Source organism: Phacochoerus africanus, chromosome 4 (assembly GCF_016906955.1).
Source record: "Phacochoerus africanus isolate WHEZ1 chromosome 4, ROS_Pafr_v1, whole genome shotgun sequence".
Classification (NCBI taxonomy): Eukaryota; Metazoa; Chordata; class Mammalia; order Artiodactyla; family Suidae; genus Phacochoerus; species Phacochoerus africanus.
In genome coordinates, this window is record NC_062547.1 from 79,916,046 (window position 1) to 79,942,874 (window position 26,829).

The 26,829-nt window shown below is 46.6% G+C and overlaps 1 protein-coding gene across 3 annotated transcripts in view; it reads left to right on the forward strand.

Annotated features, from left to right (window-relative positions):
* COL23A1 (collagen type XXIII alpha 1 chain) overlaps nt 1–26,829 on the forward strand; it is a 371,218-nt gene that overhangs the window by 18,279 nt on the left and 326,110 nt on the right. For all 3 annotated transcript variants that reach the window (XM_047777940.1, XM_047777942.1, XM_047777941.1), the window contains exon 2: nt 9,315–9,381. In XM_047777940.1, the coding sequence (XP_047633896.1) occupies nt 9,315–9,381 (67 nt within the window). The remainder of the gene's footprint in view (nt 1–9,314; nt 9,382–26,829) is intronic.

A 26,829-nucleotide genomic window follows, 5' to 3' on the forward strand; every position in this document is an offset into this window, starting at 1 on the left:
GACGTAAACATTTTTGGGAATAATTTTAGACTTATAGAAACATGTATTTTCCTGTGTATATAACCATAGCACATTTGTCGATAATAATAAAAAAATAACTGTAAGACAGTACTGTGGCAGGCGGAATTCTAAGATCGCTCCCAAGATGACTACCTGCTGGTGCACATAATTTTTATAACTCCTGCCCTGTGAGTGAATGCAGAACTTGTGATTATTATGATATGATTGAGTTACTAATCACTTCACTTTGAGTTAATTTAAAAGCTTATCCTTGGTAAGCCTGACCTAATTAGGTGAGTTCTTGAAAAAGACTGCACCCTTCTTTGAACCATGAGAGGGTGTGTGGAAGGGACCACATGGAAAGGAAGTGTGAGCAGGGCCTGGCAAGCAGTCAGCAAGAGAATAGGGGCCTCAAATCACAAAGAGCCACAGGAGCCTGAAAGAGGACCCAGAGCTTGAGAAACACCCAGATAGCACTTTGATTTTAGCTTCATGAGACCCTGAGCAGAGAACCAAGTTCACCTGTACCTGGACTTCTCATCACAAAAACTGTAAGACAGTAAAATTTGTGTTGTTTTTAAGTGCTGGTTTGGTGGAAGTTTGTTGTGGAGCAAGGGAACATGAATATAGTTACTATTAACTAACGAGAGGCAGGTGAAATTCATGAGTAGCAATAACCCACTATTCATCTAGCAAGATCTAAATAAAGACTAATGTGAAGACTAGCTTGAAGCCATAGACCACTCCCATCACCTCCAGTTTTCAAGATAATTTTAACACTCATATTGTGCCTTAGTTGGAGGTTAGAATCCTGATCAAGAATAGATTTATAGGGTTCTCATTGTGGCTCAGTCAAAATGAATCCAACTAGGAACCATGAGGTTGAGGGTTCAATCCCTGGCCTCGCTCAACTGTGGTGTAGTTTGCAGAAGTGACTCGGACCTGTCGTGGCTATGGCTGTGGCATAGGCTGGTGGTTACAGCTCCAATTGGACCCCTAGCCTGGGAACCTCCATATGCCACAGGTGTAGCCCTAAAAAGCAAAAAAAAAAAAGTGCAAATTTATTTTATGAGAAAATAATTGCAAATCATCTATCTGATGAGGACGTAGCAGTCAGAATATGTAAAGAACTCTTACAGCTCGACAGCAATGAAAAGACAAACAACCCAATTTAAAAATGGACAAGGGGCCTGAACAGACATTTCTTCAAACGAGATGTACAGATGGTCAACAGGCACCTGAAAAAGTGCTCGACATCCTTAGTCACGAGGGAAATGCAAGTCAAACCCATAATAAGATACCACTTCACATCCATTAGGATCTGTACGTGAGGATGAGGAGAAATTGGAACCTTCATACATCGCTGGTGGGAATGAAAACGGTTCAGGCTCTATGGGAAAGTTTGGTGGGCCATTAAAATGTTAAATATGAAACTATCATATGACCCAACAATTCTCCTTCTAAGTACATACCCAGAAGAATTGAAAACAGGTACTCAAACAATACATGCGTGTACACTCATGTTTATAGAAGCACCATTCATAATAGCCAAAAGGTGGAAACAACCCACCTGCTCATGGAGGAATATATGGATAAACAAGCTGTGGTCTATACATGCAATGTAGTGCTTACTCTTCAGCCATAAAAAGGGATGAACTAGTGACACATGGTACAGAGCGAGTGAATCTGAAAAACATTTTGCTCAGTGAAAGAAACCAGACACAGAAGGTCACATATGGTATGATTCTGTTTATAGGAAATATCCAGAACAGGTCAATCCATAGAGACAGAAAGCAGAGTGGTGGCTGGGAGGAGGGAGGAAATGGAAACTACTGCCTGATGGGTACAGGATTTCTGTTTGGAGTCAAGACAATGTTTTGGACGTAGACAGAAAAAAAATTAGATAAAGTGGTTGGCTGCCCAACATTAGGAATCCCCTAAATGTCACGGAATTGTTTACTGTATTTTTTTTGTCTTTTTTTTGCTATTTCTTTGGGCCGCTCCCGCAGCATATGGAGGAGCCAGAGCCACAGCAACGCGGGATCCGAGCCACGTCTGCAACCTATACCACAGCTCATGGCAACGCCAGATCGTTAACCCACTGAGCAAGGGCAGGGACCGAACCCGCAACCTCATGGTTCCTAGTCGGATTCGTTAACCACTGTGCCACGACGGGAACTCTGGAATTGTTTACTTTAAAATGGTTAATTTTATGAGTGCTTGTGGTGGTGCAGTGGGTTAAGAATCTGACTGCAGCAGCTCAGGTCACTGCAGAGGTGGGTTCAATCCCTGGCCCAGCACAGTGAGTTAAGGATCTGGCATTGCTGCAGCTGTGGCATAGGTCGCAGCTGCAGTTTGGATTCAGTCCCTGGCCTGGGAACTTTCATATGCTGTGGTGTGGCCAAAAAAAAAAAAAGTTAATTTTATGTTATGGAAACTTCGTCTTAATTGTTAAAAAGGAATCATCTGTTATAAAAAATAACGAAGTTATATCTCAATCAGTGGTAAGTGACTCTGTGATTCTGCTACCCATTCTTTTAAGTGAACTAGACTTAATTCAGATCTTCTCACCAGTTTTTCATCTGATGCCCTTTTCGCATTCCAGGATCCCATCCAGGAGACCTCATTGCATTTAGTTGTCATGTCTCCTCGGATCTATGATACCTTCTCAGTCTTTTCTTGCTTTTTATGACTTTGATAGTTTTAAGACATATTGGTCAGGCATTGTGTAGACTATTGCTCAGTTTGGGCTAGTCTGACTTTTCTCATGATTTGACTGGGTTACAGGTGTTTGGGGAGAATATCACTCAGGTGGATTGTCACTATGATGATGTCATGTCAGTGGTCCATGACGTCAACATGGCCTATCACTGGTGGCACTGACCTTGATCACTATATAACGTGGGTTCTGCCAGATTTCTCCATTATAAAGTGACTCTTTTCCTTTCCCCACTCTACCTTTTGGAAGCGAGTCACCAAGTCCAGGCCATAATTAAGGAGAGGGGATTTGTAGCTCCACCTCCTGGAGAGGGAAGTATCTACATATATTGCTTGAAATTCTTCTGTAAGGAAGGTTTGTCTCTTTTGCCATTTATTTATCTAATCATTTCTATCAGTAGAGACTCATGGATATTTACTTTATTCTTGGGGTTATAATCCAGCACTGCATTATTTACCCTGTTGCTTAAGTCACTGCAGCTTTGGCCATTCTGAACTCTTCCAGGTTGGTTTTGTGTCTTTGATCCCTCTTCTCCCCCCTTCCCCCTTTTTAAAAGCACTTCTTTATTTTCTGGCACTATAAGATACTCCAGGCTTATCTTGTATTTTTCCTGACCTGGCTCTTGAATCAGTCTTCTCTCCAAGGCATTGTGGTTCTTTTTATTGGAGAATGGTATTTAGAAACCAAGATCTGGGTGCTGAGTGTGCTTGTAGCTACTAGGGTGTCACTGCTTGTGAATCTTCTCTGAAGACAGCTAGGGTACATGCATGTGTATATTCACCCCTCTAAATGCACATACCTAGAATTATTTCCACATGCATCTGTCTGTGCACATAACATAAACATAACCTCGTAGTGATGTTTCTGACCAATCTGGCACCACAGCGTTCATTGCAGCTTTCCCTCTTTGCTTATTTATGACTTCTTTCTCAGACAGTGAGAAACCTGGCTCTCATTACCCATAGTTTATATTCTCATTTGTTCAACCCCAATATTTCATGTATAGTAATTTTAAAATTGCTACCTGTCCCCTCTGAGAAACAACTTTACCTACCAGAGTATATAGCATTTATGGACAGTTCCTTTGGTCTCAACCTTACAGTTCTCAATTGAAACATGATTTTGCAACATGACTCAGGTCAGCTATGTTTTTCCTCACTACCTTCAGTGACGTTATGAAATGTAACTTTAATATAGTTACAGTTATTTGTCTCAGCCTGCATTCTATCCTAGGATTCTCCAATATGCTAGTTGATTGTTTTTTTCCCATTGTATCCAGGAGTTCCCATCAGGGCTCAGCAGAAATGAACCCAACTAGTATCCATGAGGATTCAGGTTTGAGCCCTGTCCTCACTCAGTGGGTTAAGAATCTGGCATTGTCCTGAGCTGTGGTATAGGTCACAGATGTGGCTCAGATCTGGCATTGCTGTGACTGTGACATAGGCTAGTGGCTGAAGCTCTGATTAGACCCCTAGCCTGGGAGCTTCCATATGCCACAGGTGTAGCCCTAAAAAGCAAAAAAAAAAAAAAATGTATCCATTAAAGTTTTCTCTTTGTGATGTATGGTCCAATAGCTTTTGGCAAATGTATACAGTCATACATCCACCATCCCAGTACTATTCAGAACAGTTCCATCTCCTCAGATACGGGTACTTCATTCTTCCTACCCCCTCAACCATTGCCAACCACTGACTTAATTTCTGTTTCTATAGTTTTGAATGACCTGGATTATTATAGCATTTTTTTTTTTTTAGACCTGAAATTTGCTTCTAAGCAGAGGTTTTCTTACTCTGTGATTGAAGTTAGTTGATACTGGATTCAGGTCCAGTCCTGACACTTCCATTGCCCTGAGTCTCCGTTTTCTCATCTGTAAATGGGTAGGAAAAGAGTCCCAGCCTCGTGGGGGTTCCTGGGAGGACTCTGAGATAACAGTTGTTGGCACAGTGCCTGGCACAGAATAAGTCGTGGGTAATCTCGATGGTAATAATAATACTTTCTATTTGCTGTCATGACATGATCATCACCACCACAGTAGGGGATGGAAAACAAAAAGTTAAAGAGGCCAGGAAGGGCTGCCCTATTGAGTTGCTGGTGGCAGAAGAATGTATGCAGGGGCCCTGCCCTGTGGGGGGTGGAAGGAGGGCCAAGGGGATGCGACTGTGGCAGGGCAGCGATGATCCTCTGCAAGCCTCCCTCTGGTGTTTGTGGTGGCTGTGTATGATCGGGGTTGATCCTGGAATTAGTTTGGGCTTCCTGAGAAGATAGAATCATCTGTCTGTCATTGAAAAGTTGCCCTAGGCAGGGAAATTTCAGGGCTTCATTCTGGCTCTTTTCCTCCCCACGACTTTTTTTTTTTTTTTCTCCCCTACTGAGAAGACGATATTCCAATACAGAAAGAACTTTTAAAGAAGTAAATCGCCGTAATCCCTACCCCCAAGTAGGTTGATGTTTTGGTAGTGGCTGCCATCCCACGCCTGTGTTTTTACACAGATGTAAGCATTATTTATTGTATCATAAACATTTTTCCTTGTTGCTACATCGCCTTCATAATGATTTCTCATGAAGCTATGACAGTTTCCTGAAGGGGATTCACCATCCTTCATGAAAACACTCCCACTGTTTTGCGGTGCAACATCATGAATATCATTTTTTGCTCCTGCTGATTTATTTTCTTGGGATATAGACCCTAGAGAAGGAATTTTCTCTCAAAGGATAGGAATGTCTTTGTGGCTTTATTTGTAGCATTTTGCAGAAATAAATCATTATATCCTTTTTTGTATGTTAATCTATATTTCATCAAAATGCAGCTGTTCAAAGATGTGGTCAAATATCTGGTGAAGTGTCTGAGACTGATGCTTCAACAGATCATTGATAAATTTGTCATCTGACCACGTAATGCTTTTTTGGAAACCATGATTTTCTGTGATTAGTTTTCTTTTGGCTCTTGCCACCCTTCCCCCCAACTCCAAGTTCTTCTCAATACTTCTGGAGGGAACGCTCCCAAAGTCTCTGGGCTTTTCTCAGAAACTCATTCTTTATTTACTTTTGGAGTCAGGACTTGTTTGCATATGTAAAACCAGGACCATATTGTTTGCAGATGCTAAGGGTGCTGCCAGATAATTGAATGTAAAAAGTTGAGACTTTTTTTTTTTAACAGACCTGGACACAAAAGAATATTTTGCTATATATTTTTTTTTAAACAAGGAAATAAAGATCGTGGGATTAGGTTTCTAATTTAGACATTTCACTTTGTGTTTCTAGTAGGGAGGGTTCAATCCCAGAGTTAGGGACCTAGAATTGGGGGAAGATAAAGAGATAAAACCTTGCAGATTCTCCATCTAATCCAGAAAAACAAAACATCAAAGGAGTTAGAATAAATAACAAAACAAAAACCCCATCAGTTATTTATGACCCCATCTCCCAGCATTAACAATACGTTTTCCCCCCTTTCTTCAATAGTTTTCTGTTTAGCTTTTTGTTTGAAGATAAGAATAGCTTAAAAGTAATTGTGTTTCCTATCAGTATTTGATAAAGCGGGGGAAACAGCCCAGATGTGATAGCACTTGTTAAAAGCAAATTGTTTTTTAGCATTAAATACTTTTGTTTTTTTTTTAAAAAGAAGTTAGCTTCTAGTCTTTCTAGCAATGATTAAAACAGAGGAGAGCTTCTCATACAAATTGACTGGCTTCAATTAAAAGGCTAGATTCTTTTTCTAAGTGAATTTTGACATCTGTAACAGTGTCTTCGAGTACAGTGCGTGGCGGGGGGTGGGGTGGGGGTGGGGGAGCAGGTTCTGAGGTCCTGCTCATGCCTGCATCCCGGGCAGCTCATGCAGCATTCCTCTTCAGCGAGGATGGGTGTAGCTGGGATGCTCCAGAGTCTGGTGCACACAGCCTGGCCCCGGCAGCTGGGGGTGCGGTGGGGTGGGGGTGGTATCTGATGCACCTGGTGAGAGCCCATGGCAGCTGCAGGGGGACCTCTGGAGGCTGGGGGCCAGCCTGGGCTGCTCCCAGAGTGGCTCTGGTCCAGGTGGGTGGTTCCAGGGGCATTCCAGGCTTACGCACGAGTGAGTGGCAGGTGGGGGTCTGGCTGGGAGTGGAGATCGGGGGGGGGGGGGGGGGCAGAGGCCTAGCCAGGTTCTGACTTCTGGGACACGTCGAGTCCTTGGGGGCCAAGATACAGTGAGGGTGGAGATGAGGATGGAGGAGATGGTACTGCTTTCGCAACGCTTCCTCCAGTGTTCACAACCTCACATCCTCCAGTTCTCTAGTTCCCTTATGGTGAAGCTGGTTAAGGACCCGGTGTTGTCAGTGCTGTGGCGCAGGTTCGATCCCTGGCCCAGAAACTTCTATATGCCGTGGGCACAGCCAAAAAAAAAAAAAAAAAAAACCCAACGGAGTTTCCTTCATGGCTCCGTAGTAACTTGACTAGTATCCATGAGGACTTGGGTTCGATCCCTGGCCTTGCTCTGTGGGTTAAGGATTCCGAGTTGCTGTGGCTGTGTGCTCTGTGCTGTAGGCTGGCAGCTGCAGCTTTGATTCGACCCCTAGCCTGGGAACTTCCATATGCTGCAGGTGTAGCCCTAAAGAGACAAAAAACAAAAACAAAAACAAAAACAAAACAAAAAACCAGAAAACTTTGCCTTCACTCTGTCTTGTTGGTTTCAGCTTCTGTTGCCCATCTGGAAAGTGAGGGCCAGGCTGGCAGATGGGGATGGAGGTGGAGCTCAGAAGTGCTTTGCAAGGGCCAGAGCTGCCCTGGTTAGGTTTTGTTATTGTTGTTGTTTTTGTCTCAGGCCACTGGGCCTGGGCTGTTCAGCCCCTTCTTGTGTGAAAATTCCAGGCTTGGTGGTCAAGGGCTCAAGACTGAGGGGACCCTTCTCACCACCTCTAAAGCAGTGATTTAAAAATTACATTTTGTTTGCGTGTTTGCTGCGCTAGTTCCAAGATATTTGTCTTTTTTTTTTTTTTAATGTTTTTTCCTGAGAAAAATTACATTTTTAGGTGTGAACCTTAAGTGCCATCTTTGGTGGTGGTTCTGCATATTTCACTCAGCACCTTGGGGATTTGCTTTGTTTTGCTTTTAGGAAGGTTTTTTGTTGTTCTTGCTTTGTTTTTGTTTCAGTTTTTTCCTAGGGAAGGCTTAATACTTTGTATATTCCTGTCAAGACTCAAGTCTTGGCTATCTTTGGGATCATGGGCCAATTGCTTCACTCCCCTAAACCTAGATTTGGGATTAGAGATTAATGTCTTAATTTGTCTAAGTTTGGTCCCCTGTCTGTGAGGCTGGGACAGTAATTCAGGCCTCAGAGTTTATCCCAAGTGTCATGTGAGGTGATGGTTAGGCCAGAGCTGTTCTCTGAGTTGCCATAATGGCAGAGCTGTGACTTTTGTTTTGTTTTGTTTTTGTCTTTTTAGGGCCTCACCCGCGGCATATGGAGGTTCCCAGGCTAGGGGTCAAATCAGAGCTGTAACTGCCGGCCTACACCACAGCCACAGCCACACAGGATCGGAGCGACTTCTGTGACCTACACCACAGCTCATGGCAATGCCGGATGCTCAACCCATCAAGTAAGGCCAGGGATCGAACCTGCATCCTCATGGATGCTAGTTGGGTTTGTTAACCGCTGAGCCACGACGGGAACTCCTACTGTGACTTTTGCTTCCATTTCTGTGGTAATTCTTTCCTCTTCACCCAAGTCTAGCACAGGGTTGGGCATGTGTAGAGATTCTTGTTAAATTGTATTGCACCAGGTTTTCTAGGCCAAGGATCCCCACTGGTAAGAAGAAAGGAACACGTCATTGGGGTGGATTAGGCCTGGGCCATTGGGTCTGAGGCCTTTGGGCTGGGAAGGGCTGCAGCCAAGGGGGATAGGAGTGGGGAGGGGCGGTCAGATGGGGCAGGAAACCTGTGCAGAGCCAGTGTTGATCAGCCCTACCCAGCTTCCCTCTGCTCTGCCCTCCCATCTTTACCCTGACTGCAGGGTCCCTTTGTCGTTCTGGGATTTGTGTTTCTATTTCTATTTATTTGTATTTGTAACAAAGCAGAAACATGCCCCTTCTATTCAGGGAGTCCCTGAATAGAAGAAATTGCTAAACATTTATTTCTGTTTCTCCTCCCGTTCTAAAACTGCCTGTAGGAGTTCCCATCATGGCATAGCGGAAACGAATCTGACTAGTATCCTTGAGGATGCAGGTTCGATCCCTGGCCTCGCTCAGTGGGTTAAGGATCCGGTGTTGCCGTGAGCTGTGGTATAGGCTGCAGATGCGGCTCGGATCCCATGTGGCTGCGGCTGTGGCATAGGCCAGCAGCTGCAGCTCTGATTCAACCCCTAGCCTGGGAACTTCCATAGGCCGCAGGTGCTGCCCTAAACAACAACAACAACAACAAAAACAAAACTGCCGTAGAATTGAATGACCTTTTAAAAAATGTTCTTGAAAGCACCAGCACCACCCCTGTAAATCTTTCAGATATGTTGGTTTTTGCAGATTTTCCCACTTCTTCCCTTCTCTAGTCTGAAATACAATCTTGTTAATTTTCTTTTCTTTTTTCTTTCTTTTTTTTTTTTTTTTTGCCCCTTTTCTTCCTGATTCAGAAGCTGGAAGGACTAGTCAAGTTCCGGACAGTTCGGGAAGCACCATCCCAGTGTGTCTGCCCTCCGGGTAAGTGGATGTTGCAGCCTTGCTGGCTCTTGACGTCTGGGGGCCTCGCTTCCTCTCTCCCGTCTGCTCAGAACTGCTGAGGCTGTGGTCGAGAGAATGACCTTGGGTTACAGGCTGTCTGTGGTACCTTGTGGACCGCCCTGGGGCCTTTCTTCCTACCTTTTTCCTGGTAGGCATGTCATTAAAGATTCTGGCAAAATTAACTGCCTTGGTTTGATGAGGGCAGTGGGATGGGTGCAGGAGCTAAGAAGCTGTTAGAGATGATTTATGATAGAGGCTGAGATGCTGGGAAAGTAGCAGCCGTCCCGTTTTAAAGATGGAGAAACAGGCATGCACCATCCACATGGGGATTCATGTTGTGACCCTCGCTCTTTTTCACACATGAATAGGGGGTGGATAGAGACGTAATTTAACGGAGATAGATTTTTCATTTGTTTTCATTTCTTTGGTGGAGGTAGAGGAAAGGGGCAGGAAACTTGGTCTGAATTATTCAGATAATCATGTCTCTTGGGTTTTGATGGTGTAGACCAAGGATGACTATGACTAGAATGATGATTCAGTGGTTCTTAATCTGTGTGGCTCAAATCCTGATTCATATCAGGTCTTTGGTTGTTCTCATGGGAGCTTTGCTGACTGTGATTGAGAATTTAGGGGCGTGGACTCAGTCCTGGTGTTTTGGGGGTCGGAATTATCCTCTCGCAGGAAAGTGTGTCGTACCAGTGAATGAGTGGAAAATCATAACATTTCCTAGACCCCCACCCCACCCCCCGCTGCCCCCATGCTGGACAAGGTGAGAGAACACGAGGGCCAAACCCAGGGCCCTGACACCTCTCATGTCACAGCATGTCACTTCTCACATTGGCCATGATATCTGGCATTTCCCAAACCACTTCACCTGGACCAGAAACCAAGCTCACTGATGGTTGACGTCTCCATGTCGGGAGATGCACTGAGATTTGTGCAAAGGCGGACCTCGTGGTGTGGAAGTTCAGTCTCTGGGGAGGCAGCAGGAGAGGAGTTTACTGTCAAGCCTGAGCTGGCTTTTCATAGGGAACTCTGAGGTTTTAATGGAAGGGAAAAGGACCTGACGAATAGTGACATTGTGAGCAGATCAGGAAGTCAGATACTGCAGTTCAATGGGGGAAAAAAATCACTCTCACCAGTGAATTTTTGGCTGATCTACAAAATGTATAAAACGGGAACAATTCCTCTTATCTTCCCTCTTTCTTTCTGAGTGTTGTATGGGTGTAAATGCACATGTTATGAGGATGAGGGTTTTTTAAACTGGGAGTCACAGTATGTTTACAAGACATGAAATCAGTTCTGTAGGTTGCAGCCAGCATTTTGAAATTCTGCACTAGCAGAGATGAGAATAAAACAACATTGGAGGAGTTCCCGTTGTGGCTCAGTGGTTAATGAATCTGCTATGAACCATGAGGTTGTGAGTTCGACCCCTGGCCTTTCTCTGTGGGTTAAGGATCTGGCATTGCTGTGGCCATGGTGTAGGTCAGTGTAGCTCTGGTTAGACCCCTAGCCTGGGAACCTCCATATGCCACCTGTGCGGCCCTAGAAAAGACAAAAAGACAAAATAAAATGAGGAAAAGCTAACTTTATAAAAACAAAAAACAAAAAACGTTGGAATGAAGTTTTTCTTTCAGCTCTTTCAATTTGTAGGTGTGACCTGGATGGTGATGGGAAATGGGTTCCTTGCTATGGGTTTCTGACTGGAAGTTTGGCAATCCCCAATATACATGATGGATGGAGAGAGAGCAGGAGGCAGTGAGGGGGCATGGAACTCTTCTTTTTTTATGATTTTTATTTTTTCCATTATAGTCGATTTGCAGTGTTCTGTCAATTTCCATTGTACAGCAAAGTGACCCAGTCATACACATATATATGTATATTCTTATATGTATATATATATATGTATATTCTTATATATGTTTATGTATCTATGTATATTCTTATATATGTTTATATATGTTTATGTTTATATATGTTTATGGATATGGATAATGTGAGAAAAAGAATATACATATACATATTCTTTTTCTCACATTATCCTCCATCATGTTCCATCACAAGTGACTGGACATAGTGGGGCATGGAACTCTTGAATAAACCCAAACCAGGTCCAGATCTTTTTTTTTCCCAGTCTACCTTTTATTCATAATATACATTCCTTTGTTAAGAAATGTAAGAGTCTCTATAATCAAACTCTTGTTGACAAAGTGTTAAACAGTCATAATTTGGCTGTTTGGTATTATTTCAACAATAGTTTTTGCACTATGATTTTTTAAAGACGATTTTTATTTTTTCCATTATAGTTGGTTTACAGTCAGTTGTCTACTGTACAGCAAAGTGCAGGTCTAGATCTTGGTCAGCCACTTCCTGTTTGTATCAATCAAGCCAGTCCTGGAGTGGGCTTTTGAGGTCATTGAGGAAATACAGGTCAAAGCTTAGGACCTGGAGACAGTCCTGTGTCCTGCCTTCCCCTGGGGGCTCCTGGACCACGGGGAGAGTTGCCAAGGGGATGAACATGGAGGCAGAAAGGTTGGTCAGAACCCCCAGGCCCACCCATCGAGAGGAGGGCAGGGCTCAGAGGGTGCCCAGTGGTCAGCATTGAGCCTTTGTTGTCTGAGGGGCTTGTGACTGTCCTCATAGGCGTGGTCACTGTGACCCTGGTGATGTAGGGTGGTGGCCTCTGCCAGCCCCCAGTGCACTACGCACAACACCCACAGCTGTTGTGTCTCTCCTGTCACCTCGATCTGGAGGACTCACCTGAACCCCTTTAGACCAGAAAGAGTCCTTTATCAGTGCAAAACCCCATAGGCTGGCCCATTCTCTTCTGCCATAAAGAGACAGAAGCCTTTTTCTCCACCACCAGAATCCTTCACTCGTTCCCTTTCTCCCCAGCTCTGGTCTGCCCTGCAGATTTTTGGAGTCTGGACACACAGACCACCCTCTATAGCCTGGATCCTCATCTGATCTGAGATCCCCGCAGATCCCCCCACCCCCAACCCCTCCTCCAGCCCAGTTTCTTCCCACAGCCCAGAGGACAGTGTAATCTTTTGTCAGATCCTAGGATGCAGCCGACAGATAAGCGAGGCCAAAGAAGGGGCAGCTCTGCTTTGAGTGTTGCCCATTGTGAAGTGGCCGCTCACTCGGGGAGCTGTGAGGCTGAAAGGAGGGACAGGCTTCCATTGGAAGGTCTAGAGTCTTCTCTTACCAGAGTCAGCGGTGGGAGGACTGGCAGGCTGTGCCCTGTGACCTCAGGCAAGTGACAGGTCCTGAGCCTTGAATTCCTCATCTAAAACGGTATAGTGGGTGGTACTGTGCCCTACGCCCCCCCCCCCAAAAAAGTTATGTCCCAGTCCTAAGCCCTGGGACTTGTCAGGGCGGCTTTATTTGGAACTAGGGTCATAATTAAGAATCATGAGATGAGGTCATGTGGGATTAGGGTAGACCCTGCATCCAGAGATGAACACCCTTTGAAGAGACAAGGGTGAGAGATTTGAGGCCCAGAGACATCCAGAGGAGAAGGGCCATGGGAACACAGCGGCGGAGACCAGAGTGATGCATCTACAAGCCCGGGAATGCCCAGGATTTCTGGCAATCATGAGAATGGTTTCCTGTTTTTTGTTTTTGTTTTTATCTTTCATTTTAGCGCCACACCTGCAGTATATAGAAGTTCCTAGATTAGGAGTCGAATCTGAACTGCAGCCGCCAACCTATACCACGGCCACGGCAACACCAGATCCAAGCCATATCTACAACCTATGCCACAGCTTGCAATAACGCCAGATCCTTAACCCACTGACTGAGGCCAAGGATTGAACCCGTATCCTCATCGAGACAGTGTCAGGTTTTGAACCTGCTAAGCCACAACGAGTTCCTGTCATTTTAAGTCACCTAGTTTGGTTGTGGCAGCCTTAGGAAACTAAAGTGGGAGTATTAACCCAAATATAAGGTTGCTGAGAGAATCAAAATGTGAGGGACCTAGCAGCTTCCTGCACTGCCAAGTACGTATGAGTCAGGAGTGCTGCCACCTGGGAGCCCCCAGTGCTGCTCTTTCTCATACACCTGCCCCAGAAGGGGCTCTGCTCTTCCTTCAGTGAAGAGCTCTGGGGTGTAGATACAGGCCACTTACTCAGGTCCTTCGGGATTCCAGCATCTCCTTTTCTTATGTTACTTATGTACGTAAATGTTTTAAAATATGTTGAAACCCTTAAAATGTTTATTATGGGGAGTTCCCTGATGGCTCAGCAGGCTAAGGATCTGGTGTTGGCACTACTGTGGCGCAAGTTCAATACCCAGCCCAGGGACTTTGGCATGCTGTGGGCATGGACAGAAAATAAATAACATGTTTATTTTTGAATAAGAAACAATATGTGATAAAAATTCAAGGACTAGAGTTCCTGCTGTGGCACAACAGGATCCTCAGTGTCTCTGCAGCACCAGGATGCAGGTTTGATCCCCAGCCCAGCATAGTGGGTTAAAATCTGGCGTTGCCACAGTTACGATGTACGTTGCAACTGTGGCTTGGATCTGATCCCTGGCCCCGGAACTCCACACATATGCCGTGGCGGGGGGGGGCCAAAAAAGAAAAAAGATAATTCAAGTACCACCCAAGATTACACGTGGAAAATAATGTCTCTCCCTTCTTGTCGCCCAATTCTCTTCCTCCCCTTTCCAGGGGCCGTTTACTGTTTGCTGATGCTTTTCTGAGCAGTGCACCCGAATAGAAATTTCTGTGATGATAGAAATGTTTTATCACATGCCTGAAACATGGTTAGTGCGACTGATGAACTGAATTAAAATATTTTGTGTACTTAAATTGCCATGTATGGCTGGTGGTCGTGGCGTTGGACAGCCCAGTGTTTGAAGTTGGTTATGTACATTTCAGCAAGAAGCTCCCCTCTGAGTTTCATGCATAGGGTAACATACATTGTTGTCCCTGGGTTGCTGTTAGGGGTTTACTGTTTCCCTCTGGGATGGTCTGAATCAGTCCATGCATCAGAGAGCCGTTGCTGCCTTGTTTTGGTTAAATGACAGAATCCTGTTGGGCTGTTGGGTTGTCCTTGAAGGTATCTGGCCAGTCCCCACCTGAAGGATGTTTGAGTTGTTTCCCATCCTCAGTTCTCACAGACTGTCCTTTAAGCAGGTGTCAGAGGGCAGGAGAGCTGTTGACCTGCCCTGTCCCCTGCCATCCTCGTACTTTGCACTGAAACTGTCCTGGGTCAAGCACTGCTGCAAGGGACTGGGGATGCTGGGGGGTAGGGGTAGGACAGGAGCCTTCAAGTCTCTTTGGGGAGTCCCCCGCCAACCCAGAGCAGCAGTTCTGGAATGTTGTAGGAAGGGCTCTGGCAGGGAGTGGCCCCGAAGTTTGCTCTGTGGGGGATGCAGGCACGACCTGGTCTCCACTGTGCTGTGAATAGTCCTGACACGTAAGCATCCCAAGAGATGGGTCGGGGCCAGTACCCTGGAGCCTGAGAGGCTTGAATTTGAATGTGGACTCTTCTGCTTGAACAACTGCCATGTGGGCACATCCTGTATGTCCTGGATAAATGGGCCACTCTGGTGTGAAAGCTCCTTGTGTTAACTCTTTTAATTATGTTAATAAAACACACAAAGTAAACTTAGTAGCTCACACAGCTGGAACGGAGAGGTCAGAGGTAGAGCCGGGCGCAGGTGCATCCGGACTCAGGGGCTCTCTCTCCATCTCTCTGCTCTTCTAGAAATCATTTCAGATGCCGTCTCCTTCAGGTGAGAAGGTGGCCACCAGCTGCCCCAGGGCTGGATCAGACCTCAGCAGCCCCAGCAGAAAGAGCTCTCCCTTTTCTTGAAGTTCTCAGCATTGGGGAATGGGGAGTGTTAAGGGCTGAACTGTGCCCCCCAAGTTGATGCTAAAGTCCTAACCCCCACCCAGTGCCTCAGAATGTGACTGAGAAAGCCTTTAAAGAGGTAAATAAGGTAAAGTGAGACTGTTGGGGGCCCTAATCCTCTGACTGGTGTCCTTCCAAGAAGAGATTAGGATACAGACACGCAGTGGGAAGACGACGTGAAGATGGGGAGAAGGCGGCCGTCTCCAAGCCGAGGAGAGAGGCCTCAGGAGAAACCAACCCTGCTGACACCTTGGTCTCTGACATACAACCTCTGGAATTGTGAGAAAATAGATTTCTGTTGTTGAAGCCACGCAAGCTGTGGTACTTTGTTTTGGCAGCCCGAGCAGAATAATACAGGGAGTTATTGTTGCTGGGTACAGAGTTTCTCTTCGGAAAGATGGGAACATTGCAGAAAGGGATGGTGGTGGTGCTTATACAACAGTGTGAATGTCCTATGTACCATGGAATTGTGCACTTTTAAGTGGTCAAAACTTTGTTTTCCCCTTTCTCTTGATTTTTAAAATTTCATTTTATTGGAGTATAGTTGATTGACAGTGTTGCATTATTTCAGGTGTTCAGCAAGTAAAATGATAGATTTAAATTTTTTCTATCTTACCACAATTAAAGAAAAAGGTCTCAGAATTGACCCTGCTTTGCCTGGCTTGGGGCAGGTGCTTCTCCCTGATGTAAATGCTGTGTCTGGAGGACGGGACCCATTCATTGGCCAGGTCTGGGTCATGTGACCATTCTTGGACCTGGCAAAGGGGAGAGGCTTTCTGGGGGAGGGTTGACACCACCAGAACCACATGGGCTGAAAATGGGGAAGGGTGTTTACCTTAAGGAAAATGAAGGTGCTGGTCCCAGAAGAGAAGAGGGGTATAGCTGGGCTGACACAGCTGACCACTTCTGTCCTGCTCCAGGGGCAGCGGGCTGGACAAGTCCAGGTGGTCCTTGGCAGGGACTATAGACAGATCTTGAGGCTTACCTCCAGTCAAACACACGGGTCTTTTCTTGCTGTTGAATTGGTCCAACAGACAGTGTGGCCTGGTGATAAAGCCCTTGAATTCTGGACCCAGACTGCCTGGTTCAGATTCTCTGTCCCTTACCAGTTCCATGACCTCGAACTTATCCTCCTGGTGCCTCGGTTTTTTCATCTGTGAAATGGGATTTCTAATGGTACCTACCTCAGAGGATTGTGCAAGGATCGAATGAATTTGTGACAGGACGTGGCACTGCTTCCTGAAAGTGAGTTGGTGGTTCCCAGGAACCCAGATCCCTTGCCCTGAGACCAGTCCAGACCCGCCTTGTACAGCCTGTTACCTTCCTGATTTTTCGCTGATGTCAGTCAGGGCTGCCAGAAAGGAGGCGATTCAGAGATGACGGTTGGCTCGGAGTATTCTGGAGTGAAGGAACAAAGGCTTGGCAGGCTTCCTTAGTGTGTTCTTCTGGGACATGGGTGAGAAAATGCTGGCAAGATTTCAGAAGTGAGGGAACCAGAAAAGAAGAGAAAACATGGAACCTGTGATGTTCTCATTGGCCGCTAACGGCATCCAAAAGGCCTTGTCCTGCAAAGCCTGGGGCTCTGCCCCTTCGCACTCTTCACACTGGTTTTTCACTGGGCTCAACCTTCCCTGCAGATGATTAGGAATGTTTCAGAAAACCAGCAATGCTTTTCATTTCCTTTTTGTGCCCTTTTGTGTCCTTGCATAATATCCCAGAGATGTGGCCTGTGGTTTCCAAATGATGGGCACTGGCCTTGCAGTTGCAGGGTGACCTTCCAGAAATTAATACACAGATGAATCGGAGTTAGAAATTCGCTGCTCTGTGAAACTTTGCAGGTTTGAGCAGAGGGGTTGGACCTCTGCTGAGGAGAGCATGAAGTACAGCGTGGACGTGATGGGGAACCTGAGACATTTCACTGATATTTTATGGCAAATGTTGCAGAGTGGAACAGAAGTGGTCAGGGTTACCTGTTCAGCCTGCTTGCTTTACTGTGTTTGTTGGTTTAGGAAATTGCTTAGGGTAGGGAATGCTTTCTTAGTAGTTTGAAGCCAAAAATTGGTACCCCCTGCCTTTGAGTTATTTCTTGTAGAATTTGTTATTTCTTCTTCTTTTTTAAAAACTTTTTGGCTGCACCCGAGGCATATGGAAGTTCCTGGGTCAGGGACTGAATTTGAGCTAGAGCTGTGACCTACGCCACGGCTGTAGCAGTGCTGGCTCCTTAACCCACTGCGCCAGGCTGGGGATCAAATCCGTGCCTCCGCAGAGACAAGCCAGAACATTAACCCACTGCACCACAGTGGGAACTCCTTGTAGAACTCTTTATTTTATTTTTATTTTTTTGCTTTTTAGGACCGCACTCATGGCGTATGGAGGTTCCCATGGTAGGGTCCATTCGGAGCTACAGCTGCCAGCCTGCACCACAGCCACAGTGACACAGGATCTGAGCCGCGTCGGCGACTTACACCACAGCTCATGGCCAGGCTGAAAATCCTTCTCCTGCTTTCTCACTGTTACTAGTCAGATTCATTTCCTCTGAGCCACAAAGGGGAATCCCTTTTTTTTTTTTTTTTTTGGTGCTTGTTAGGGCTACACTCGGGCCAAATGGAGATTCCCAGGCTTGGGGTCAAATCAGAGCTGTAGCCTCCTGCCTACACCACAGCCAGAGCAATGCCAGATCCAAGCCTCATCTGTGACCTACACCACGGCGCACGGCAATGCCAGATCCTTAACCCATTGAGCAAGGCCAGAGATCGAACCTGCATCCTTGTGGATGGCAGTCAGATTTATTAACCTCGGAGCCATGACAGGAACTCCCAGAACTCTTTAAATGATATATTTTTTTCACATGTTAAATCCTGTTTGACTTGCATTTATGGTAAAAGGTAGTTTAGTGTTGGTTATGTCAGACAGTACAAAGTTGAAGAAGATAATTCGTGTGTCTGATTTTTTTTTTCCAGAATTCTCTGGAGAATTCCAGAATTCATTCATTCATTTGTTCATTCGTCTCCCTCTATCCTATTTTGTATTTTGCGCTTGACCTATGGGTTATATTGCCTGAGACGGATAGAGGAGTTGTAAACCCTCTTCATGGAGGATGATGGTCCTCAGAGAGGAACCATAATGTACTGAGGATGGGAAGAGTCTGAAGAAGAAATTCCCACAGAAATGCAAAGGAGGGAGGGATCACCTCAGAGCAGGCTGCCTTGAGGAGGGCACGAGCACAGATGGGCAGGGTTTAGAAGACTGGTTGGCATCTTAGGCAGCTGGGGTGGGAGACACATTCCATGAGACCCAGCATCCTGAGCAGAGGCAGAGGGAGCCCTAGGAGTGTCAGGGAGCTCTGTTTGGTTGGAAGGTGGGAGTGGGAGGCAGGAGTGGGAGGTGAGCGTGGGAGGTGAGGGTGGAAGGCGGGGGTGGAGATTAGGGAGGAAGGCGAGGGTAGAAAGTGAGGGTAGACTTCACTGAGGGGGGTGGGCTTCCATCCCTGGGATGCGTGGAAGGTGTGTTAGTTTTCAGCCGTAAGAGGAAGACTCAAGAAACAGGAAGGAGGTGGACTGGGTCGCAGGTTTGGTTCAGTGGAGAAGCCTAGTGGGAGGGAGCTCAGGGTGGGGACAGTCTGGTCTTGTTCCCCGTTGCGTCCCCTGAGCCTAGAATGGTGCCGGGCAGCCTGTGGAGGAGGGAGGGTAAATATCTGCTGAATGACTCCCCTGGAGGAGAGGTCGTGAGAACTTGAATGAGGGCCATGAGAATTGATGGCAGGGAACAGCTGCGAGAGGCCCTGGGCCATGTGGGGGACAAAACTCATAAACAGGATGGATGGGCACGGGAGGGGACAGAGGTGCCCGGAGCTGAAAACCGGGGGGAGGAGGATATTCTGAACAGACAGAAATCCCCAAAGAGGGATTTAGAAGGCAAGATGCTGAGGATGGTTTTGGACAGTGTCCTTCTGGACCAATCTGCAGACTCATTGATGAATGGAAGATGAATTGCAAGTCTTAAGGCATCATCTAGCCATGAATCTATTTATTATTATTATTGTTATTTAAAATTTTTCATACACCCATGGCATGCAGAAGATCCAGGGGCAGGGATTGAACCCAGGTCACTGCAGTAACAACAACAGCTCGTTAACCCGCTAAGCCACCAGGGAACTCTGCTGTGAATCTATTAATTATAAAATGTGCTGTGGCCTGTACGGAAAAGTCCTGAGATCTAGCTATGTATTGACTGTTGGGATTTGGAGATTTTCTTGTGACCACCAGAGGGAGCCCACTATATTCATTACAATCTATAGAAATCTAATAGGGATTTTTAAAAGGCTAATTACTGTTTTTAAAAATTTACTAGAAAACACACAAAAGTTCAAGCTGAGGGCAGGGAAATACAGAGTTAACCTTTCACTCTGGTGTTTTCTTTTTTTTTTTCCCTACTAAAATGGAAGATCCCTGAGATTTTTCCAGATGGCTCCAGAATCCAGTGGTGTGTTGCTGGTTTTAGGAGGTGCTGATGATTCTGTGAAGGGTAAAATAGCCACTAGCAAACACATTCCTAGAACAGCTGTCCCACTCACCAAGCATTTATTGCGCTCGTCTGGTTTGGTCCCAGGAAGGAATCCCTGAAGCTGTGAGAAGATAAGACTGGAAACATCTTGATGTCAGCTTGGCCAACTCTATGCCAGCTGTTGGGTGACAGGGTGCAGCTCTGGACTCTGTGAGGTGTCGAGTAACTTTGTACATTGGGTTCATTGAATGTCCCACATAGCAAGCTACTCCTGTGGCAGGACTACCTTTAACCAGGCGTAAGTTCAAGGCAGTCATAATCTCTGGCTTCTTAATGCCCTTCTTACACTAAAGTATATTTCGCATGGATTGAAGACTTAAATGTGGAAACTAAAACAATGGGAGGCAAGACAAAAATACAGCAGTCACCCTTTTTTTTGTTTTTTTGTTTTTTGTTTTTTTGTCTTTTTAAGGGCCAAACCCTCGGCATATGGAGGTTCCCAGGCTAGGGATCGATTTGGAGCTGTAGCTTCTGGCCTACACCACAGCCACAGCACCTCCAGATCTGAACCACGTCTGCGACCTACATCACAGTTCATGGAAATGCCGGATCCTTAACCCACTGAGCGAGGCCAGGGATCAGACCTGCGTCCTCGTGGATGCTAGTCAGATTTGTTTCTGCTGAGCCACGACAGGAGCTCCCAAGCAGTTACTTTTTACAATTAAAATTGTGTAGTAGAAATAGACTCTTTAAGCTGAACTTGCACTGAAGTTGCAAACTGAGGTTGGAAATCATAAAGCAGCAGTTCTCCACTGGGGTTGATTTTGCCTTCTGGGAACATTTGGCAATGTTTAGAGACATTTTCAATGTGTCTCACCTTGGGAGGGGAGTGCTCCTGGCATCTAGTGGGTAGAGCCAGGGAGCCAGGGATGCTGCTAAACATCCTATCATGAACCTCCTGCCAGGACATCCCCCAGCACAAAGAATATCCCATCCAAGTGTAAATGGCGTCAATGTTGAAAAACTCAGCTATAGAGTAACTGTTTTCCGGAGGTGCCTTGTGCCATAGTGGGTTAAGGATCTGGTGGTGTTAGTGCAGCAGCTTGGGTTGCTGCTGGGGTGCGGGTTTGATCCCCGGCCTGGGAACCTTCACATGCCACAGGCACAGCCAAAAAAAAAAAAAAGAATAAATTTTCTGTCAAGAAAGAAAATCCACCTTAAAATTTAAAGATAAATGACAACTGAAAAAAATTCAGCAAATGTAGCAAACACATGGTTAGTATTCATGAGATATAAAATGATTTTGCAAAAGAATAAGGAAAAGCATAAAATGATTTTGCAAAAGAATAAGGAAAAGCCAGATATTTCAGCGGATGTGTGGGCACAGGATATGAATAGGGAGCTCCCAATAGGAAAAATACAAATGGTGACACTTTCGGAGTTCCCATTGTGGCTCAGTGGAAATGATTCTGACTAGGATCCATGAGGACACAGGTTCACTCCCTGGCCTTGCTCAGTGGGTTAAGGATCCAGCGTTGCTGTGGCTGTGGTGTAGGTGGGCAACTCTAGCTCCAGTTGGACCCCTAGTCTGGGAACCCCCATATGCTACAGATGCAGCCCTAAAAAAGCAAAAAGCAAAAACCAAAAAACAAACAAACAAAAATCCTATTGACATTTTCCTTCAGTGAGTCCTTAAGTGCCCATTCTGTGCCAGGCACTGCGCCAACTGATTAGATTGTAAGTGCTCTTTTTTTTTTGCATTTTCTGAATTTGCTTGCAATGAGCATGCATTACCAGCCTAACTAGGAATAAGAAGCAGAAAGGTGTTCAGCTGAAGACTAAGAGACAGAGTTTGTTTCTGGCCCTGGGCTGGTCACAGGCCTGTCCCAGTGTGTTGCTGGATCACACCCTTCCTGCCTGCCTCATGGGCTGTGCTGCTGCCTTCAGGTGTCTGATTTAACATCCACTGTCCATTCAGCAAGATACCTGGCACATTTTGGGTGCTCCAGAAATGTTTATAGTTAATAAATATTGTATTCCTAAAGGATCTTTTAAAGCTGAAAAGTGCACCGTAGACACTGGTTAATATAGATGCCCGTGGGGAGTGATGGAAAGCACATCTTCTGGAATAAGCCAGGCCTGGATTTGAGTCCTGTATCTACCAGTTAGAGCTGTGTTACCTTGGGTGTGTTACTTAACCTCTCTGGGCTTCAGTTAGCCACTCTTTACTAATGACACAGTAACCCCAAATTTAGAAGGTAGTTATTTGTTATTTTATCCATTCTTTATTCAAAAATATTTATCATGTTAGATTTTGGGGGCACAGTGGTGAACAAGACAAAAGTCTGTGTCCATATAGGATTTACATGCTAGGTCTCAGGGGTAGGGTAGATGGGACAGAAAAACGGAAACAGGAATTCTGGTTGTGGCTCAGTGATAATGAACCTATTTTCCATGAGGACGCAGGTTCAATCCCTGGCCCTGCTCATAGGGTTAAGGATCTGGTGTTGCCAGGAGCTATGGTGTAGGCCGAAGACACAGCTCAGATCTGGTGTTGCCGTGGCTGTGGTGTAGGCCAGCAACTACAGCTCTGATTTGACCCCAAAATGTGTGATTTTGACTCCTACATGCCTCAGGTGCAGCCCTAAAAAGAAAAAAAAAAAAAAGAAAAATTAAAACAGATAAACTAACAAAAGAATGAGCGAACTCTGAGTTGCGATGAGAGCGGTAGAGGCATAGGCAGGGTGCTTTGGGAGAGGGTGCGAGGTGTGTTGAGATTTACTGCCTTAGAAAGGGAGGTCAGAGAGGCCTCTCTGAAGAGTGGACATTGACACCAAGATCTGCGTGGTGAGAAGGAGCCGGGCATCCCAAGCTGTCCCAAGGCCCCGAGAACAGCAAGTTGGTTCTCAGGCAGCCAGGAAGCTGGGGTGTTTTTCCAGGGATAGGGAGGGGTCCGTGTCTGAAGCAGGCAGGGGAGGGCCTGTTGAGATAAGGCACGAGGTGTGTCTGGCCCTCTTGGCTACAGAGAGGGTGCATTTCATCCAAAACGCAGTGGGAAACCGTTGCTTGGTTGAAAATAGAGAAGTGACACTGTCTAGTTTATGTTTTGAAAAGCTCAGGCTGCTGCCAATGGAGGGTGGTCTTGGAGGAGTGCCTGGGAAGGAAGTGGGAGAAGAGGAAGCAGGGAGAACACAGGGACGTCCCTGGAGTTGTCCCGGCCAGGTAGGTGTCTGGGGCCTTGTGCTGGGGGCATGGGGGCAGGGGCGATGGAAAGACACGGATGGAGTCGGTGCAGGTTGTAGAGGCTGCACTGGCTGGACCTGGAGTGGACTGGAAGCGGGAGTGAAGTAGAGACGATGGGGTGACTTCCAGCTTTTGGATGACATCCAAATTTTTGCCTTTGGGCCACTCACTGTGGTGCCATTTGCTCTCATGGGAGTGGACAGAATGGGGAGTCTGTTTGGACCTGTTCATTTTGGCATGACTAGCGGACATCTGAGAGGAGAGACACGGTCAGCCCTTGGATTAAATGACACAACAAAGGTGGAGGTGGCAGCGCAGGTCCTGGCCCAGAGTGGGCCTTCGTCACTGTGTGTTGAACGCACCTGTATGGGGGTGGTGGTCGTGAAGATGACCGTGGGCTGTGATGGTGTCCCCTTCTTTAGCATGAAGCCTGGCAGACCTTTTTGTTAGTCAAGGTTCTCTAAAGAAGCCGAACCAATAGGATGTGTCTGTCTGTCTGTCTGTCTGTCTGTCTATCTATCTGTCTGTATATCTATATATCTATCCTATCCTATCCTATCCTATCCTATCCTATCCTATCCTATCCTATCCTATCCTATCCTATCCTATCCTATCCTATCCATCCATCCATCTATCTATCTACGTACCTACATAAAGAGATTTGAGTAACAGGTTCGAGTCAGCAAGCTGGAGGCCCAAGAGAGCCACTGTTCCAGTTAGAGTCCTAAGGCTGTCTGCTGGAGCCTTCTCTCTTATTTGGGAAGTCTCTCTTTTTGTTCTATGCAAACCATCAACTGATAGGGCAAGGCCCACCCACATTATGGAGGGCACTTTGCTTTACTCCAAGTCCGTTTGTTCGACTGTTTATTTCATCCAGAAACATCCTCATAAAGAAACATCCAGAATAATGTCTGGCCATGTATCTGGGCACCGTGGCCCAACCAGGTTGACCCATGCAGTTAACCATCACGCTTAGCTGCTTCTGTTACTTCCTTTGCATTCTTCCTCATCTCTCTCTCCAGTCAGTCAGTTGTCTTATCCTGCTTCCCATGTGTTGACTGAGCCTCTGACACCATCCCCAACATTACTGCCTTCTTCAGCGCCTCATCACCCTCCATTCTTTCCAAGTCTTCCTCAGGATTAGGGCAAAGTGATTTGTTCACTTTAAAAGCCTTCCACAGTTCTCTGTGGTCTTTAGGATCAAGTAGATGGTCCATCTGCTTCCTCCCTCCCTCTCTGGACCCATCTCTCAAATCACATCACTTTCCTCGGCCCTAGGGAATGACTTCGTTTCTCCATCCTGCCCTCCACTTGAAACCTGTATGTCACTGCTTGGCCTGACATGTCTCTTCTCCTGGCTTTTTGCTTGAAGAGCCCATGTTCATTCCTCATGGACCAGCTTCAATCTTACCTCTTCAGGGAACCTTCCCCATTTTCCAGGTAGCATTAATTGTCCCCTCCTCTGAGATCTCACCACACTCCGGGGACCTCTCAAACAATTCCATATGGTCCTTGGAGTTTCTTCACTTCCTTGTCACCCCAGCTCCCCCAGCCTGTGACACTCTAAAAGACAGGGGCTGTGTCCCATCCTCCCCCCATCCCTGCTGCCCCCAGGCTCACAAGAGACCCTCCACTGATTGTTAGGTGGGGGAGTGGGGAGGGGAGGAAAGACAAACTCTGTTTTTACTACAGGAGCCCACAGAACTCAGCTCATGTTATAAATATATTTAGATAATTTGTGGAATGACAGTGACAAGTCTGCTAGAGGACTGTTACAGAGAAGGGGCAGTAAAATCCACAAATGAAACTGCCACGGCTGACATTGCCTTCCTTGAATTCCTCACTGTCCAGGAACCGAGCTGGCCGGTGCCAGGAGGCTTTTCAGCACCATAGAGAAGCCCATTCACTGTGTATTCCCCTCCTTAGTTTTAGACCCTATCCTGACTCTTCCAGTGTTTCCCCTGTTTTCACTACTTGGCTTTCTCTCCTTGCTTATCCTAGACTTGTCTCTGGCCAGGGCTCTGCCGAGTTCTGCGTTGGCGGCAGGGGCCCGGGATTGGGTGATTGGAGTCATTTGCATTTGGTTTGGTGCTGGGGTCCCTTCCTGGGAATCAGAGCTGGTCCTGCCAGCTTGCCTTGGGGGACTTACCTCTCTGTGTTGGAAATGCTTTCCCTACTGGGAAACAGATCAGACATGTCCTTCCTGGAAAGCCTTCCTGACCCTTTGCAGCTAATATTTCCTGTACATTCTGTTCTAATGCCCAGATGGCCTAAATCGATCAGGGTTTGGGAGCTGGGTAGACCCGGGCATCCCCAGCCTCCTCCCTCGATGAAGAGGCCTGGCTCCTGAACACCTGCCTCTCTCTGTGTGTCTTCTCTGTCCTTTGGCCACCGAGCCTCTCCCCTTGCCCTCCTGTGGCCTCATCCAGGCTCTGACTACCCCAAGTGCCACCCTAAAGTTTGGCCACGTGCAGCTTCGCGGAGATGGTGTTGGCATGCTCCGCATGAACCTGGCTGGGCAGCCTCGGCTTGCCTCCCGCCCTGGGGGTGCTGATTGAAGTTTGGACAGGAAGACCTGCCCTCACTCGGTTGTACAGATGAGATTGGTGGTGGCCGAAACACACAGACATGCCCCTCCTTTCCTCTGTCTCTTAGGCTCACTCCATCTCACTTGCCTCACGCACCCAGTTCTCCCCCTTCATCAGCCTGATTCAGCACGAGCCCCCGTGCCATGGGAGAGGCAGCCAGGAGGGCAACTAACCGGCTTTCAGAGTCTGTGCTGTCCTAGGGAGCAGAGAGGAGGCAGGGAGGCATGATGGATGGTGACTGAGATAACATTCTTTGGTCACGAGCAACAGAAATCAACTCAGGCAGATTTCTTAAAAAAATTTTTTTGTTTGAATGGCTGCACCCATGGCGTATGGATGAACAGTTGCATCCTACAGCTGTGGACACTGGATCCTTTAACCCACTGCACCTGGCTGGGGATCCATCCCATACCTCCACAGTGACCCAAGCCACTGCAGTTAGGTTCTTAACCCACTGCAGCACAGTGGGAACTCCTTGTTTTTTTTTAATTTTTAAATGGCTTATTTTGTTTTATTTATTAATGTTTTTTTGTCTGCCTCCACAGAATGTGGAGTTTCCAGGGCCAGGGCTTGAATCTGCACCATAGCTGTGACCCAAGCCGCTGTAGTGACAATGCTGGATCCTTAACCCGGTGTGCCATAAGGGAACTCCTCGAGCAGATTAGACCAAAAGGGAAAGTATTGGAAGAAAGGCAGGAGCTCACAGAAAGGAAATGCACCCTGAGAAAGGCGGCTAGGAAAAGATAGGAGGTTGGGCAGTCCCCTGGGGAATAAGAGGCCTCTTGGATGTATCTGCACCATCTATTCTTATGGATGTCACTCTGCCTGAGGTTCAGGCTCCCAGGACAGAGCCCCACTGCGCAGGCCTGGCCCCGGTGCCCATCCTTTTGCCCAGGGCTTCCGTAGCAGGGCTGAGAGCGAAGAGCATCTCTCCCACGGCTGCCAGGATGCTGCACAGGGTCAGGGAGGGGAGCCTGAGGTTGATGCAGGTGGTCTTGGCTGTGAATGCCAACTGTGGCGGCCCACTGACTCTGTGAGCTCTGGCAAGTGATCTGATTCTTTAAACTCTCCATCTCCTCGTGTGTAAAATGGGAAAATATTATGTACCTTGACAGTTTGTCTTGAGGATATACTAACACAAGTGTGTAGGAAGGTGCTCAGCACAGCCTAGGCATCTCGTTACATCCATTCATATATTCCCAAGGAAAGTGGTCTGTGGTTCCCGGGAG